General features: G+C 43.5%; 1 protein-coding gene and 1 pseudogene across 1 annotated transcript in view; both read right to left on the bottom strand.

The window, feature by feature from the left end:
* Window positions 1–18,633, bottom strand: part of ZFAT (zinc finger and AT-hook domain containing) — a 217,737-nt gene that overhangs the window by 36,308 nt on the left and 162,796 nt on the right. The window contains exons 12-13 of the mRNA XM_006155514.3: window positions 16,007–16,145; window positions 3,868–3,986 (exon numbers count right to left, since the gene is read on the bottom strand). Of these exons, the coding sequence (XP_006155576.1) occupies window positions 3,868–3,986; window positions 16,007–16,145 (258 nt within the window). The remainder of the gene's footprint in view (window positions 1–3,867; window positions 3,987–16,006; window positions 16,146–18,633) is intronic.
* LOC102480582 (TATA box-binding protein-associated factor RNA polymerase I subunit D pseudogene) lies at window positions 9,166–11,638 on the bottom strand (annotated as a pseudogene).

Here is an 18,633-nt window from a genome sequence, read left to right as displayed (position 1 = left end):
TTCTCTATTCTCCTCTCGGGATTTTGGGCACGCACGCACACGCATTCAGCGTAAGTTTTAAGTCACTGGGTCCGAGACGCAAACCGCGGTCGACTCCGTGGGAGTCCAGCGACATAGCCACTACGCCAACTGCTGGTTCCCGAGAAATTCTATCCCAGTCAAGATTTAGTTAGCATTTCCTTTATTACATGTGAGGCTGATCCTATTTCCAGATAGTCAAGGTTATTTGCATTCTTTTCTATGAACCTTTCTTATCTCTTGCCCATTTTCCTATTCATCACTATTAATGATCTCTCATACTAAAAAGATTTAATTATTTTTCTATGAAAATATTTTTATCTTTTTACTTGTTTATGAGTTCTTTTCTAGAAGAATTTTTAAAAATTTTCATGTAGTCAAGGTTTTTTTTAATCTTTTCTTTTATTGAATGTGGATTCTGAATTATGGTTAAGAAAGTTTTCAATATGCCCGTTTGTAGATATTATATGTATTTTTCTCTAGTATTTGTAAAATACTACTATTTTTACACTTAAATCTCTGATCCTCCTGAAATTTGTCTCATACAAGTTTCGAAAACAGAGATCCAATACGATCTTTTTTCACATGGCTATTTTAGTTATCCTACATTAAAAAGCCTATCTTCTGGGCCCAGCAGGTAGTGTGGTGGTTCAGGCACTGGACTTCCACATGGCCAGCCACAGTTCAAGACTCGGACCAAGCAGCTTGAAAATCACACTGAGTATACGTGTGTACATGCCCAAGATCTGAAAGAAGAATGGAGAAGAACTGCTACATGGTTATGCCCCCTCGGGCATGATTTCTCACTCTCCCTCTGTCTCTCTCTCTGCCAAACCCATATACCCTATGATAGAAACCTAAAAAACAAAACAAAACAAAACAAAAAAACGCTGTCTTCTTCCTAGTTACTTTATATGTACCTTTATTCTTCATCATACACTAGATTTCCATATATTCTGGGTCTATTCTGAGTGTTCTCTGCTCTTCACTGTCATCCACCTATGACACACACAATGCAAAGCTGAGGTACGCAGGCTTCCTAACGGGCTTAAGCATCTGCTGAGATTCTCCTCCTACTAATGTGTCCCCCACCCCAGGTCTTCCCATCTTCTCACACTTGTTCTTCAAACGCACTTCACAAAGCAACTTGATAAGCTCCAGAAGAAAAGTAACTGTATTTTTATTTTGATCATATTACATTGATAAATTATCCTGTAAAAGACCTTCAAGAGCATTAATGCTTTCACGATGCTGACTTTTCCCATCCACTTGTTCAACTCTAAGTTTATGTCTCTTTCAGCAGTATTTTTGTGTGTGTGTGTGGTTTTTAATTTGCCAAAGGGCTCATGCACTCTCCAAAGACAGAGAGAGAAAGAAAGTGATTCCCAAAATCCCCCGTCGGGATTTGGGGTATGAATCCACGTGCATGCACCCAGTATGTTTCTCAGGCCATCAGATCTGGAACTGGAATGTGCAGCCGGTCATATGGGATCCAGCTGCCCTAACCACTATGCCATGGGCTGATCCTAGGCATGTTTTATAGTTTTCCATGTTTACATTTTGGACATTTCTTTATAGGTTTTTGAGTGGGTATATCTGGATTTGTTGGTTTCCTATAATAATTGGGGTCTTTGCTTTCATTCTATCTTATATGTGACTATATATGTTTATACCTACATATACACATGTGTGCATGTGTGTATATATACATCCAAATAAATATGATTATTATGTGCTCCTCTTTTAACCTGTTGCTTATTGTGGTAGTTGTTCATTCATTCTTTTGGATTTCCAAAAATATAATCCTATTAGATGCAGAGATGCTTTTATCCCCCCCGGCCCCCAGTTCTGCACCTGTTTGTTCTGCCTGGTCTAACCACATTGGCTGATGCCCCCAACACAAATTAAAGAGCAGTCGAGCTACTGGCATCCCTGCCTTGTTTCTGACAAGAGGACACACTAGAGTGTTTCCCATGGAGATGCTAGCTTTTGGGCTGAAACACACATTTTTTTTCCCATATATTTTCCACACCATGGAGATGCTAGCTTTTGGGCTGAAACACACATTTTTTTTTTCTATATATTTTCCACACTTTTTTTTATCTTAAGGATATAATGATCAAATTCTCTATTACTGACTTCTTTTTAATGTTGAAAGTTTAAATATTTTATTTAGTGAGAGAGAAAGAGAGAAACAGGGACCTTTGATATGGCCAGGACCATGGGCATGTATGTATGCACACTAGCTTTTGGGCTGAAACACACATTTTTTTTTTCTATATATTTTCCACACTTTTTTTTATCTTAAGGATATAATGATCAAATTCTCTATTACTGACTTCTTTTTAATGTTGAAAGTTTAAATATTTTATTTAGTGAGAGAGAAAGAGAGAAACAGGGACCTTTGATATGGCCAGGACCATGGGCATGTATGTATGCACACACGTGGCAGGCATGTTTCAGGCTGACCCAGGATCTGAACCACTATTTTCCATGTGGCCCCAGCACTGTAGCACCCCACCGTCTGCACCTCCATGCTGGGCCTATTGACTATTTAATCAGCCAATACTAAATTTTATCAAATGCCTTTTCTGAATCTACAAAGACGATCATGTCATTTGTCTCCATAGTTCTTTTATGATTAATTATGTTAACATATTCTTTCCTACTAAACCACCCTTCTCTTGCATTCTAGAATAATCCTCACATGATCATTATTATTTTCTTCATGCGTTATGGACTCTTCCAAAGCCCTTACTCTTACCGCTAAGCGCTCTGTAAAACTCTTCAGATCAAGTGGAGGGTGACTCTGTAGCCCAGGGCACACCAAACACTGGCAATGTGTGGGAACACTTTGTTTGCTGCAGCAGAGGTTGGGGAGAGGAGTGTGTGACACTACTGGTATCTAACAGGGAGAGGCCAGATATGAAGCTTAATATCCTATATGGCACAGGACAGCCGTTCGATGACTGCGAATCGCCCAGCCCAGGATTTTGGCAGCGCTGAGCCTGAGAAACCGCGTGTGTAGTTGCGCTTAGTCCATGATAGTGACACCTGGCGCTTATAAAGAGATGGCCACTGGCTTTTAGAGTGACTCTTCCAGTACAAATGTGATTTCAGCTCAGTATCTGATTCCGACTCCTAAGGTCTGGAAAAAGCAAGAAGGGGCATAGTTCTCAGCCCATGGAGAGCAGGGCCTGGATGTGGGGAATGAGCCCTCGCAGTTCTCTCGGTGGGGGTGGCAAGTACTCCGTGGCTTCCTTTATTTTTTTAGAGGCAGCATCTAAACCTCTGGGCTTGTGAATAACAGAAGTCATAACATCAATGAGCTCAATACGAACATACAAAAGTGTCTAAATTCAACCTGGAACAAGAACTCATAAATTACACACGGCCCAGATCTCACCCAATTGTACTCCCCAGACATAAGACATGATTGGAAAGGTTTCAGAAGTTCCCTACCAGAAAATCTAGAACTCTGAGGAATGGTGGTCTATGCCCATGCTCATGCTTGCCTGGTTTATCATTTGTGCTTAGAGGTATCAAGAACAAAGGATCAGCAGAGGGCATAACGGTTATGTCACTGGACTTGCACAGAGTCAACTGCGGTTCAAGTCGTGGACCAGGAGGCCTAAAATTCACACCAGGCATGTATGCGTGCATGCCCAAGATCCCAACAGGTGACTGGAAGAGAAAGGACTGTGGTGTGGCTATACCCACCTTGAGGCTGTGGGGGGTGATTTCTTGTTTTCTGTCTCTGGCAAGCACAAGCGCCCTAGAGCAAAAAATCTCTCAAAAAAGAAAAAGAAAAAGAAATAACAAGATCAATTCCACACTTTAAAAAGTTACCTCCCACTTGGGGTCGCCATCAATTTCCACCAGCTTCAGACCATGTTTGTTCTTCAAGTGCCTGTTGAACTCCCATTTGGTACCATACACGAAGTTGCAAACAGGACACTTCAGACCACCTAAAAGCAAAGAGGTAAAAAGAAGTGTTTATAACACATAAAAATGCAATGGCTCCTCCTCCTGTGCCTGAAATCTAAGAGGCGTTATTTTATTTTCAGCACTTTAACATTCAGTTCAAGCTTACCTCAATACTGAAACACAATAGCAATGATGTGGACGTTGCTCAGGGCAGCTTTTATAGCTTCATGTGCTTTATTCATTTACAGAACAAGTGTCGACCAAGAGTCTAATATGTCCTTGATACTTCACATGCCAGAGAAATAAAGTGAATAACGTAATTCCCTGCGTTGGCTCCCTAAGCGACTTAAATCATTCTTTCATTTTTTCATTTGCAAATAACAAATAATCTATTAAAAGAAATATAGCTGAAGGGCAATGGCTGCTTGTCTCAATCTCCTTTGTCCAAAAACACCCAGCCCAGGAAGCAGAGTCTCCTTCCTCCACCTCAGAAGTTAAGCTGTTGGTATAAATGCCCACATGATTTTGGTACGCATGTTTATTGCCCTGATCTGATCACACTTTATAGACATGTTTTGAAAGACCACACTGTACCCTACAAATACATACAACTATTATATGTAAATAAGAAAATACAATTTAAAAAAAGAATGGATTAAGAAACTGGTCACATGCTGAGATGCCATTACTTATTGAACTGTTACACTTTGCCTACATTCAAGGAAGTTTCAGGATATTTTCATTAAGAGAATAGAAAACTATAGATGAAAAAGGAAAAAAAAAAAAAGAAGAAGAAGAATAATTTGAAGAGTCACCCAAAAGACTATCTTCCTAAACTTATGTGAGAAGACACAATGGAAGTGGAGACTGGACAAAATCCCGTTGACCAGGCTGTGCCTTCAGAAGCAGCCTCCAGCCCTGGGAGGTTAACTGCAGTCCTGATGTTCACAGGCTGGCTAGGGCCCCATCAGCTTGGCACAGGGAAGGAGCTCCTCACCAAATGTCCCTGCCACCTTGTCTGTCTGGAACTTAAAGGCTCTCCAGCCCATCAGGCCGTTCCCCTAGTTATAAGCTCCTGGGGCCTCCCATCCTATCCTGCCATTCTGCTCTGTCTACTCACTATGGCCCAGTCCAGTAGCTTCTCTTCTCTGCTGTACCCTAGAATCTCAGAACAAAATTCACAATGTTAACTCAACAGCAAGAGCTTGCTCCTTGCCCCTCCACCTTCAATGCTATCCTTTAAGTCCCTTCAAGTGAAGCCACTCATACTCAGGAGCCCTAGGTAAGGAAGAGACCAGGGCAGCAATGTCACCTCCCTGTAGGGCAGGATCATGTCCCTGTTCTGCTCCACGCACTGTGCTGCACCCATTGGCACACTCTTCTGACCTCCCCGCCCTAAGAACCTTCTGTACAACTTCTGTATCTGAGAACTCTCATGCAGTCATCCACAGGGTTATTCAGCATAGGCTTGGGGCTAAGTGGCAAGCACCCTACTACAGTGATGAGTGGCCCTCCTGCTCTCCTACCTTCACTGCCAGTATTCCTCCACTTCTCCACTCTGTTCCCTCTCCTGTTTTCTCCCAATCCACTCTTCCTGTCCCTGTTCCAGTCTCCAAAGAGCTGACACTCCAGAGCACAAGCCTTCAAACTCTTGTCAAAGAAACTCTCAAAGTCCTCAGCTACTTCTCTTTCTCTCAAACCCACGTGGCAAAACCATATTCCAGAATCAGTCCAACGACTGCCATGTTTCCAACCTCTAAACTGTGTCTGTCCTACTCTTTGCTCAGAAGGGCTTTGCAGTTTATCCATTTATCCAATTTATCTCATCAAGCCTCCTACATTACTGCCAACCTCCTCTTACAATCAAACCCAAGTTGTTCTCTCATTTAAAATAGCATCAGGGGGAACCAGCAGTTAGCGTAATGGCTATGTCGCTGGACTCCCACCTAGTCGACCACGGTTCATGTCCTGGACCCGGTGGCTTAAAACTCACGCCGGGCGCGTGTGCGTGCATGCCCAAGATCCTGAGAGGAGAATGGAGGAGAAGGGATTGCGGCGTGACCATCCCCCCTGGGGGGTGATTTCTCGCTTTCTGTCTCTATGTCTCTCTCTGTCTGTCTGGCGAGCGCACGTGCCCTACAGTGAAAATCTCTCCAAAAAAAAAAAAAAAATAGCATCAGGTAAGAACTTCCTCAACTACATTGTACTACAACACTCTGTTCAGTGCTAGGGCAAGATTTTACTGCACAGCCTTCTGAGTCTTTCCCACTGTATTCAGAAAGAGTATAATTGCCCTGTTAAAAAAAATGATGGGTTATCAATCTAAAGTATAAAAATAATATGACATCATTGTTTCCTTCCTGTCCTCACTACTGAGGCCAGTGGTTCTGAACCAGGGCTGATTTTGTCTCCCAGACAGGAGGCCTTTGGAATTGTCTAGAAACAGTCTCGTTTTTCACAGCTGAGGATGGTTACTGGCCTCTACTGGGCAGAGGCCAGGGATTCTGCGAAATGTCCTACAATGCTCAGGAGACCTCACAGCAAGCTCCTCATGCCCTGTTGGGGGTCCTAAAGCCTCACAATCACTCAGTCTCTTCTGTATTTCTGAAGTGCACATCCAGTGAGGTCCACAATTATCCCATTTTTCCAACACATATGTGACAATAACCATTTCTGAGATGCTTATACTTGGGCAATGAAAGAGCGGAGCTGCCCACTGAGTGAAGCGCAGAATGCCATATTTATTTTCCATTAGAACACTGAGGAGGAGGTAGATATCGAGGTTGTCTGGACAGACTGTAAAATAACCATGCAATTTATCATGCATCATGCAATTTAATTGTTTCCCAGGGGTAGCTAGGGTGAGCTCCAACTCTTTACCTACACTGTATCAGTGCGATCTGTACAGAGCATTGTTCTATAACGAGGGTTTCTTGCCTATCAGCTGAGGTGGTGGGTGACTCTCCATCATCAGCAGAAACAGAAGCCAACCACAGCGCACACCCCTTCACTCCTTCTGGTCACTGCGGTACCGTTCCCAACCCTGGGAGTACACAGAAGACAGCAGCTTGACAGAAGTGAGAGCTCAAAGGCTCCTGCCATCAGCAGAAAAAAAGACTGGCATCGGACATGGGATTCTGGAGTTCTAGAACGTTAGAGGGAACTGGAGCTCGCTGGATGCTTACTTTTTAAAATCCAAACACACTGTACTCCTTGGTTACGCAAAACCAAATGGGATTGTTATCTCTTGTCCGGGAGATCATTTAGTTTATAACTTCTTTTGTTATCACTTAATAATCACCCAAAATTATGTATTTTTACATAATTTTCCTATGATCCACTTCTACTACAGAGTGGAAAGTGATGGAAGTGAGGACTTCACCTTTTCTTGTGGTTAAACTGATGCTCTTTCTCACATAGAGGTTTAATGCATGGTGATGAACAAAAGCAAACTACTAAGGTTAAACTTTGGCTTTTTTTTTATTTTTTTTGAGAGGTTTTTGCTATAGGAAGCATGCGCTTGCCAAAAAGACAGAGAGAGACAGAGAGACAGAAGGTGAGAAATCACTCCCCAGGGGGGATGGCCATGCCATAATCCCTTCTCCTCCATTCTCCTCTCAGGATCTTGGTTAGTTTAAGCCACCGGGTCCAGGACTCAAACCATGATCAACTACATGGGAGTCCAGCGACATAGCCATTATGCCAACTGCTGGTCCCAAACTTGGGCTTTAAAATGAAACTAAAGATGCCTTTTAGGGTACTCATTAATGGAAACTAATTTAGGGAGAAAAACGTACTTATTTTATGTTTAAATTAAACTTAATATGATAATGCCCCTGCATTAATTAAAACTTCAACTTTTGCCACAGTGACTTTAATTAAAGAACAGCAAATGGAAGTATGTAATTTAGACTGAAGGTATAACTATGCCAGTTAATTGACATCAAAGCTGAGTGAAATTAATTTATATTTCAATTCATTAAATTCTTAGGCAATGCCCAGTAAAGGTCAAAGGAAGGAAGACTTGTGAATTTATTCACAGTACTAGTATTTAGTGCAGTTTACACCATAAAAGTCCCAAATCACTATTTCCTCACATGGACTGATTAACCAGGCCAAAGTACAGAATTTCAGGAGCAATTTAAAAAGATCGATCACAGAATCCATCCATTGCTCTTTTGGAATGCAATATATTCTGGAAGAGTTTCAGGCATTAAAATATTCACACTCCTTTGTGATAGCTGCCATTGTTGCAAATTCAATTTCATTTCAATAAGACTTAAAGAATGGCAATGGGACACTGGGCCGGGCAGTCGGAAGTATTGAATCTGGCTCTTGCTCATGGGATACAAAGCTACTCCCTTAAATGATCCAATTTTAATTTTCTCTTCTATTACAGTGAAAATGCTAAAGCTCACATCCTTCAACAGGCACTGCATGCAGTAGGCAGAATAAAGGGTCCCTCCAGAACAGCCACCTCCTAATCCCTAGATGTGCACACGTTCTGTTCTGTTCCATGGCCAGAGTGACTTCACAGATGTCAGTCAGTACAGGACCCTGAGATGGGGAGTTTATTCTGGCTAATCTGAGTGGGCCTACTGTAGTTGCAAGTGCTGTTTCAAAAGGAAGGCAGAGGAGAGGTGATAAGAGAAAGATTCCATAGACTACTGTTGGCTTTGAAGATAAGGAGGGAGTTGCAAAGCCCAAGAATGCAGGCTGTCTCTACAAGCTGGGAAGGCCAAGAAAATGAGTTCTTCCCTAGAGACTCCAGAAGTCATACAGGTGAGCTAGCATTTTTATTTCAGCTTGGTGAGACATTTTGGACTCCTGCCCTTTACAACTAAAACAATAGATGTATGTTTTTGTTTTGTTTTGCTTTGGTTAGCAGTGATTTTATTCAAATTTTCTTTTCAGGATTATAATCTACTTCATTATATCAGTGCTAAAATGACCACTGTGAATTCTTACTATGAAATCATTAAGCATTGACAAAAAAACACAATAACTTCTGTTCCTTATTTACTAAGTGGTAACTTCTTAGCCTCGCCCTGATGTTTGTATTTTTTTTTTCTTTTTCCTAATTAGTTATTATTCTCCAGGACTTTCATAAAACCTTTTCAGATTTCTTCATCCCCGAGCTGGCATGTTTCTATGAAAAGTCACTTTTTCTTCTGCAGTGTTTACTGTCTTTTCCATTCATGTTCCTATCTTCTTTTCAGGTCATTCTGCCTTCTGCCCAATATTTCTGGCCTTCGAAGTTCTCTTTTCAGACAAAGCAAGTTCTTTAGTATTATCCTCTTGTCCTAAATATACCTTCATCTTCTTAGAAACTGGGAATTGAGAACTTACAAAACAATTATCCTCTACCAACTTGATATCACATTCATCATCAGGCTCAAGATTCATGGCCTCATCTTCTGCTACTGGTTCTTCAAAAGGAGAAATGGATTCGTCGTCATCATCCAAATGTTTGTATCTATGACTATCAAGATATTTTTCTAAATCTTCACCAACACTCATTTTATTCAAGGATTCCTTAAGGAGGTGTTTATACTTCAGCTTTTCAATGGAGTGAAAAAGTCCTCTGGCAACAGCTTGCTCAAGGGTTAAAATTTTCCTCCATGGTAATGGGTTTCTTCTACCCTTTGATTCTAATAAATGGTAATTTATGTCCTCTATCTCTAACTCGTGACCTTCTGATGTTTCTCCTCCTTTTTGGTCTTCCCACTGGTATTCCTGTTGGTTTGTGTTTCTTTTTCCTTTTTTCTTTTCTTTTTCTTGACTGTCAAAAAAAGCTTTTAAAGGAACCAGCAGTTAGCATAATGGCTATGTCGCTGGACTCCCACCTAGTCGACCGCGGTTCGTGTCCCGGACCCGGTGGCTTAAAACTCACGCCGGGCGCGTGTGCGTGCGTGCCCAAGATCCCAAGAGGAGAATGGAGGAGAAGGGATTGCGGCGTGACCATCCCCCCTGGGGGGTGATTTCTCGCTTTCTGTCTCTATGTCTCTCTCTGTCTGCCTGGCGAGCGCACGCGCCCTACAGTGAAAATCTCTCCAAAAAAAAAAAAAGCTTTTAAAGTCAATGGTGTTCATTCAAAAGATGAGTCACTTGAGGAGTCTTCTTTAACACACTCGGGTGAATAAACAAATTTTTGAACTGGGTTCCTCTGCCTCGGTTTAGGTGAGGAAGGAACACACTGTGTTTTAAATAAGCTTCTCCCAGACCCAGAGCTATCACGCCGATTTTCAGATTCTACAGCTGAATCAGATGTCATGTAGTCAGGTAAATCCCTTCCTGATGTAGTCTTCAAATCCCTCCTAAGACTGCTTTATGCATCACTTTCTCTTTGCTTTAGTTTCCTCCACCAACTGCACTGGAGGAAGAAAGCAGATGTGTGATTTTTAAGCCATCACCAAATTTGGGGTGATTTGTTATATCAGCAAGAAGAACCCAATACAGGCGCTAAAGGATAACTGGACAAAAGTACTTAAATCATCAAAGGAAAGTGGATACAGAAGAATTTTGTTTTGTAAGTTAACAGGCAAAACACAGAATTGCGCTGCTCAGATAGTACCACCCCCTGTTGTCTCCTGGCCCAGTGTCTGTGTGAGGGCCCAGCCCAAGCTCCAGCTCACAACTAGGAAATGCCTTAGGGGTAGGAAGTCAGCTGAAACCTGATGCAAACTCTGAGGGACAGGGCACCTGATGACAGGGCATACTGCTAGACCATACCTGGCCATGAGACCTGGGTTTAACTGAATCCCATCTCCAACCCCAGTCCCCTCTCCATGGGATCCTCAAGGAAAATAGCATAAAGGAAAATACAAGTATATTTAATTATTAGCTAAACTAATGTTTCAAACCCCAATGAGGAACATTCAGCAAAAGGAGCTTAAGCAAAGTCTTCCACATCTCCCCTGTATCTTTACAGACTCCCTAAGCTCTTTAGATCTGAGACCCTTTGAATAACCACAGGGAAGGGCTGGAAGGAGAGATGGGTCCCACAGTCAGCCTTAGGTAACATTAGCACATAGCCTTGGGGACAAATACATAAGAGAAGGCAAGAAGCACCCTCGTGTGTGGCCTTTCAACATATGGCTACCAGCAAATGCTGGTAGTCTCCTCTACCTCGACTCTGACAGGTGCAAACATCCACAGACTTCAGGGGTCAAGAGATACATGAGTGGCAAGGCACCAGATGTTGAACCAGAGGACAGCTTGGTCTGGCCACTTGCTTCCCCTGTGATCTTGGGCCAGTCATTTGCCCTACCTTCATTTCTTCATTTAAAAACCGGAAATGCAATGCCAACCTTAGAGAGTCATTATAAGACATAAGTAAACTAACATAGTTAATAATAACCAATAATATAGTATAACATCACATCATGGGAAACATCTATCAATAATTTATTGAAGCTGGGCCTTAATTAAAATAACTTAGAAGTAAAAATGCCTAAAAATCAAATACCTGACTTTTGGGTTACCAGACGACGGTTTCTGGATTTTCTGCTATGCTATCTTCCCTGAATCTAATATTCATACCCGTCTGAGATACATATATATAGTATTTATAATTCTCTAACATAGTCATTTAGGCTAACATAGATTTTAGCAGATGCTAGAAACTAAGCCTTTTCCTTGACCCTCCTCCTCTTAGTACTTCTCTTATCTCAATTACCTACCTCACCGCCATGACTCTTGAAAACCAGGGATTCAGCTGCTGGGAAAAGCAGCTATACTCCCTCTGTAAAGCCCACCGGCACAGCTGAAAATAGATAGACACTTTCTGCTGTAGAGTCAGCATGGAGCCTTCAAGGGAGCTGTGCAGCTCTCACCCCAACCTAGACAGTAGTAAAATAAACATGATGGCCTTGTGTGGCTCCAAATCCCAATGGTAGAACAGAACTGGGTACACTATAGGGGCTCAAGAGCTGAGCACTGAAAAAGGAAATATGTGAAAAAACATAGTAATAAATCCGAACCATGTATCAGGCACTTATAACACATCAGGCACTGCCTGGGAAACTTCAAAGATAATATCTAATCTTCACAACTACTGCAGAGGCAGGTGTCAGCACTTCTCTTCCGAAGCGTGCAAACCGAGGTTCTACAAAATTAAGCCCTCGGTCCAAAAGGCACAGTGATCAGAGACCCAGCTCTAGGTTCATCTGACTCCCAGCCTTCTGCTTGCCCTGATAACCTACAGAGAACTGAGGGAGTGCCTTGAGGCCACTGGAAAGTGACCAGCCTGATATGTCCAACCTTCTTCCCACTATGTGCTCTCAGAATGAGCTAAGTCTTTGTAAAGCTTAGTACTGAACAATCTTAGGCTTCTCATAGCCTGTGATTTACTGAACCATGTCTAATCAGGCATATTTTAAGGGAAGGAAAGGGGCAGGCCCACTGAAGCAGTACAAGCATGTCTTCCTTTAACAGCATGAAAAGTGCATTTGTGTGGGAGAATGCTTCAAATCCACATTAATGAACAAGTGATGGCTGAGTGGAATTTGCCTGCAAGACATCAGATGTATATAAAATATAGGCCAGGAGTAAAACATTTACATGGTACAAGTCTTATTACTAAAAAGTACCAGAGTTCTGAGGGATTGGTGCATCCTGAAAGGCAATAGTTGACAGAAACCTGACACTGTCACCACTGTGCAACTGGGGACCAAGGGTAGGTAGGAACCACCTAGTACAGGCCCATAAGTTGAAATGTGCACATATCCTCCAAATTCCACATTTCATAACACCATGTTAGTAACTTACAATTGGCCATGCTGTAAGTATTTACACCATAGCAATTGGCAAAGGCTCTTGGGAGCCAGTTATCACCAGTGCACTCCTGATGGATGCCTGGGAAGCAGCCATTCCAGCAGATTTCTGAGGTACACCAAAAGCAACCTGAACTCCGTGGAAAATGCCATGGTATCTTCCTTCAAAAGCCTACACAGAAATGAAATTCTTATCTGGGAAACATCCGTTCCTTTCAGGCCTTTTCTCCCACCTCCTCTATAGCTCCCCACAGTATAGTGGACAGGACAGTCTTTTCCAGCAGCAGATGGATTTCTGTATGTCACAATGCAACACTGCTTACAATATGGGTGTAGATGAAGAATCCCTGTACTGTAACATCATTTTGAGAAAACTACCTCTAATTCATGGTTTTTAATTATGTTACTGATTTAACACATCTTCCTCTATATCAAAATTAGAAACTGTAATGTCTCAAGATGATATTTTTTGGTGGCTAGGGAGAAAAGGAAACTAAAACCTACTGGGGATAGGGAGAATTACTTGAAATTAATCAAAAGAAATGAAAAATTCCAGTGGTACCAAACAATTAAGCAGTTCCAAACACAGTAATCTAATCTAGTTTTATGTTCTCCCTCCATTCTCCTTTCTCCCAGACATGAGAACAGTGTAAGTTTTTGTTTCTGAGATTTCTAAACTCACTATTTGGCTTCAGAATCTGTTCTCCTGCTGCAGCACAATGACTCAATGTTAAGAGCCAAGAGAGGCCAGTTGCTGGTGCGGTGGTGAAGGTGGCTTGATTCCACTTGGCTGATCATGCGACTTGAGTCCTAGACCTAGTAGCTTGAGAAACACACCAGGTACATGTCCATGCATGTCTAAAATCCCAAAAGGAGAAATGGAGAAAGGATTTTGGCATAGCCATCCCCATAAGGGGTTGCTTTCTTACTTTTGTACTCTCTCTCTGTCTCTCTCCAGCAAAACTAAGTTTGTGCCCTCTGGCAAAAACTAAGAGAAGAAATGTAAATGGAGAAAGGATTTTGGCATAGCCATCCCCATAAGGGGTTGCTTTCTTACTTTTGTACTCTCTGTCTCTCTCCAGCAAGTGTATGTGCCCTCTGGCAAAAACTAAGAGAAGAAAAGAAATGTCAAGAGATACTTATTAATAGTTATCTTCTTCAACATGTCCCTCTGAGGGAAAAAGGGGGATATATATGCATACATAGATATATGGATACGTGTATGTGTGTGCATGTGAATAAAAGATGAAAAATACCCTCCAAAGATTAAATATAAAACTCAGTCACTATCAGGAAATGCCAATTGATCACAAGAGTCTTAGAGAGTTAGCTGAAAACTTAGGGCACAAAACAGTTCAACCTCAGCACATTTTTTGCAAAGCAATGATGGAGGTGTGGGAGTGTGGAACAATGATAGGATCATCAATCAGTCCCCAGGCCTCTCCCAACAGCCTCAGCGAATGTCTGTTTCCTGCCCATCCAACCCGAGAGAGTGAAGGATGTGAAAACAAAACTCGAGCCTGCTGCTGTCTACTGTGACTCTAAGCCTATCCATTCTCCCCACTCTGTGATTGTTGGACACGGAGTTCGTCCAAAACAGCATAATGGCTCCAGAAGTCTTAGACATTATCAGAAAAGAAAATGCAAAAGCAGGGAATGAAGACGTATTGCCCACATGTATTCTCTCATTTAATCCTCTCCACTCTCATGGAAGATGGCTGCAGTGAACTCCATTCTACAGGGGAAGGGCGTAAGGAAGGAAACAACCTGCCCAGGAGGGCACAGCTAAAGAAGAATGTGGTTCTAGCCAGGCCCTCCCCACTGCACCATCCTGCTCAAACTCCTAGAAATGGCCATTAAAGGAAATGAAAGCACATGCTCTCCATTACCCCGATGGATGGCTTTAAAATTAGCCTGAGTTTTCTATGCCGCTCATCTATTTCTGTACATCAGCCCTGTCACTGAAAATGCTGAAGGAGATAGTCAATTCATTTGTTATACTCTAAGATGCGTTCCGCGGCTATTACAGCAAGCGGAGCTGCATGCAGAATAGGAAAACTCTGAGCACCCCCAGCTGTGGCAGAGTTTACAATCCCACGTCTCTGTTTACTGGGCAAAGGTTTCTAAAACTGTCTTCCGCTTCAGATAGTCACAAGGCTGAGGAAAGAGTAGCAACTAACATACCGCACACTGCAATCATGTTTTAGTTGAATTATCAAAGTACAGATATAAATACGACAGCATTTCTCTGTATGGTAACAGCACATGAGCTAAGCACTCTGACGTGGGAATATGCGATCATTTATTAAAATAAGCAAAAAAGGGGCCAGCAGGTGGCATGGTGGGTAACGTGCTGGACTCCCACATGGCTGACCACAGTTCGAGTCCTGGTCCTGGTGGCTTGAAAATCACACTGGCATGTGCATGCATGCCCAAAATCCTGAGAGGAGAATGGAGGAGAAAAGACTGCAGGGTGGCTAGCCCCTCTAGAGGGTGATTTCTCACTTTCCTTCCCTCTGTCTTTCTCTGTTTTTCTTCAGCAAGCAAGCACACACACTCTATGGCCAAAAAACGAAAAAGTAAAAAAAAAAATGCCAACTTTTCAATAATATTAGAGGTTATTATCACTGCTCATTAGTTTAAATATTCTAGATTTTTTTTCTAGAGTTCTAGAAAACTCTATGTTTTAGGGAGCTTTACCAAATAAGTCACCTACATAGTCAATAAATATCTTTAGATAATCCAAAAAGTTCACATATATATGCTTACAATAGCATCCATTATAACCACAAAAAAAAAAAAGCTAGAAACTCCACAATGTTAAATAATAGGAGAACTGTTCAGATAAACTGCTCCTATTCCATGTTACATTACTAAACGCCTTTAGAAATTATAATTAGGAAGACAGTATATGAAAGCAAAACAGAAGATCCTGTTAATCAAGAGAAAGTAAAAGAGTAAACCGAGAGCGTTCATCTATGCGAATTTTACATAGGGGCAAAGGGTGGAAGGCGATACCGACGCATGGACACTGTTGGGTGGGCAGTAGAATTTGAGAGTAAATTTTCACCTCTGTCATTTTAGATTTCCCTTCTGGTTATACTACTAACTAGGCAATAAGTAATGCTGATAAATAATAATGAGGAGGGTGATGATGGCGATGGTGACACAAAGAAGAGTTAACAAAACCCAATATTCATGGATTCCTGTCGAGCTGAAAGATGTCAGCAGCTCTTCCACAGGGACTCAGGTCTGGAAGGGCAGAGTCAGGGTGAGGCCTCGCCTACCTTGCTGGATGAGCGCTTCCGCTGCCAGTTCCCCGGTGCCCACGTTGGCATACTCCTCGTTGGGATGCTTCCTGTTGTAGTGTCGCTTCAGAGAGCCAGACATGTTGCAGGAGTAATGGCAGTGGGCACAGCGGAAAGGCTGCAGGGACAAGGAGGAGGGTTAGACAAACAGGCCCCAGGGGTCTTCCTTCTCCACTTTTCCCACCTGGTGAGTAACTGATGCCTCGAATGCCTGAAACGAGCAGGCTCACCCATGATAGATTCAACGGGCTGGGTTCTGCCGCTGTGGTGACCCACCACATGACCAGGACAAGGTGACAGGTGTGTCAGTGTAGGACTCATCTCTGCTGAATGAGTTTTCTCTTTCATTATTCCTTTCTCCTCTTGTTGTCCACCTCAGAATTACATTCTTGTTCAAGAAGATAACGACCAAAGCAATATAGTAATCTCTCTCTCTTTTCCTTGAGTGCCACTGAAAGCTCTTTGTAATTAATTCCCTGATCTACTTGCTTCTACAGTTAAATGAGGTCCTCCAAAGTACTTCCACACCAGCACCTGCGCATGCCAGTGTCACCCAGTAGGGATCCAGCTGGGGGAGAGGAGGCACATTCAGGGTAAGCGCACAGACGGGTGTGCAGCTGGTCTGCCTCCTTGCATGATGTTTCAGGGACTTGTGAAGAGTGGTGAGGGGACGAGGGGAGGCTGCTCAGGCCTCTGGGGGAGCCCGATGAGACCTGGGCTTTGGCTGAGCAAAGGACATACATCCAGATCACGGTCACATCCCTACTCCTAGGTTGGGAAGGTGTCAAAGTGCCCTTCTACACCATGTGTGAGGAAATGCTGACTAAGGGCCATCAAAATCCCCACATGGCATTCAGGACCCTTCAGCAACGCAGCTTTCTAGGTCAGCAGGGACAGGAGAAGGGCAAGGAGCAGCCCATAGCAGCCTGATACCCTGGGTGGTGTGGGGGGATTCAGATAGGGAAGTTCCACAGCAGCTCTGGCACCAACCAATGGTGCAACTGGTGGAACCAGTGAAACCGGACAGGTCGTGCGACTTCTTTGAGAACTGATCTTCTCATGAGAAGGAGGAGGATAATACCTACTTTGTGAGGCTGTCATGAGAATCAACTGATATCATGTAAACTGATATTGCAATGCCACACAAGGTGCTTCTTGTTCTTATCAGCAACTTCACCACAGCCCTTGCTGAGTGTCAGGAGCTGACGTACCACTGTGTCCATTAAGAACCTAAGACTGCCTTGAGCAGCCTTGGCCCAGACTACCCAGCTCCTCCATGTGTTCCCCACTATCACCCAGAGCTAGATCAGCAACAGCAACACAGGAGCTGAAGTACAGCACGTGCAGGGGCAGCCCTGTCACCTCCAAAGCTTTGACTGGCTCCTCTTTCAATGGTTTCTTCCCTGCAAGTCTACAAATGTGCTGAAGTCTTCCCACTGGGAGGCAGAGACTGAGGAAAGAATGGAAGGAGGGAAGAGAAGGAAAAGGAAAGTCTCCTCCTTGCCCCTTGCCCCTTGCCTAAGTCATCTCAATTTTTTCTCCTGGCGCCCCATCCACCCAGGCCTTGTGTCCACCGTCTTCCCATGTTCACCTCCCTTTCCTGGGCTCAGAGCTCTCCCAGGAGAATGACTTCTGAAGGCTATTTTCTGAGGCCTCATGCAGGATACCCTCCGCCCCCAACATCTCCTTTATCTAGCTGCCATCCCCAGTGACACTATGACCCTGCTATCAAAAGGCTCCCCTGTGGTGCTCTGGGCGTTCTTGGTCTATTTACTAACCTTGCCTGCCAGGCCTGACACTGAAGGCTGGCTCTCCGCAAGGCTGTGCATGGCTCTACCTTGTGAATTTCTGGATCTACACATCCAGTTGTAACCTCTGTCCTGAACCACAGACAGATCCAATTCCTTCCAGGTATTGCTAAGGGAGGTTCCGTAAGCACCGCTAATAACACACACAATTTCAGGCCCACTATTATCCTGCAGAACCAGCTAGTCACTCAAAGACAGGTCCCAGCTTTCCTCCCCTCTCACTGTTCAACCTAGTGCTGAGTGTCGTCTCGTTCTTCTTCCTGGGAAGCCTCTCCGGAATCTACCCTGCTCTCTCTCTCTCTTTTTTTTTTTTTTTTTTTTTGGAGAGGTTTTCTCTATAGGGCGCATGCGCTCACCAGACAGACAGAGAGAGACATAGAGACAGAAAGCGAGAAATCACCCCCCAGGGGGGATGGTCACGCCGCAATCCCTTCTCCTCCATTCTCCTCTCGGGATCTTGGGCATGCACGCACACGCGCCCGGCGTGAGTTTTAAGCCACCGGGTCTGAGACACGAACCGCAATCAACTACGTGGGAGTCCAGCGACATAGCCATTACGCTAACTGCTGGTTCCCTACCCTGCTCTCTTGATCTAACACTCCAGTACAGAGAAGGGTGCTGTCCTGGCCTGTGAAAGGGCCCTTACCCTCAGGACGGTTATTCAGGTAGAAAAGGATGCAGGGCAGTGAATCAGGGTAGCCAATCTGCTCTACCACAGTCCCCAGAATGTCACCTACTTTGCAGCCACACTGTGGCTACAGGGTGCTCTGTGCTCCATCACCCGTGCTAGCTTCCTGC

This window comes from Tupaia chinensis, unplaced genomic scaffold (assembly GCF_000334495.1).
Source record: "Tupaia chinensis unplaced genomic scaffold, TupChi_1.0 Scaffold000459_1, whole genome shotgun sequence".
Classification (NCBI taxonomy): Eukaryota; Metazoa; Chordata; class Mammalia; order Scandentia; family Tupaiidae; genus Tupaia; species Tupaia belangeri.
The sequence above is the reverse complement of the archived record's forward strand: the minus strand, read 5'-3'. Positions and strand labels throughout refer to the sequence as shown.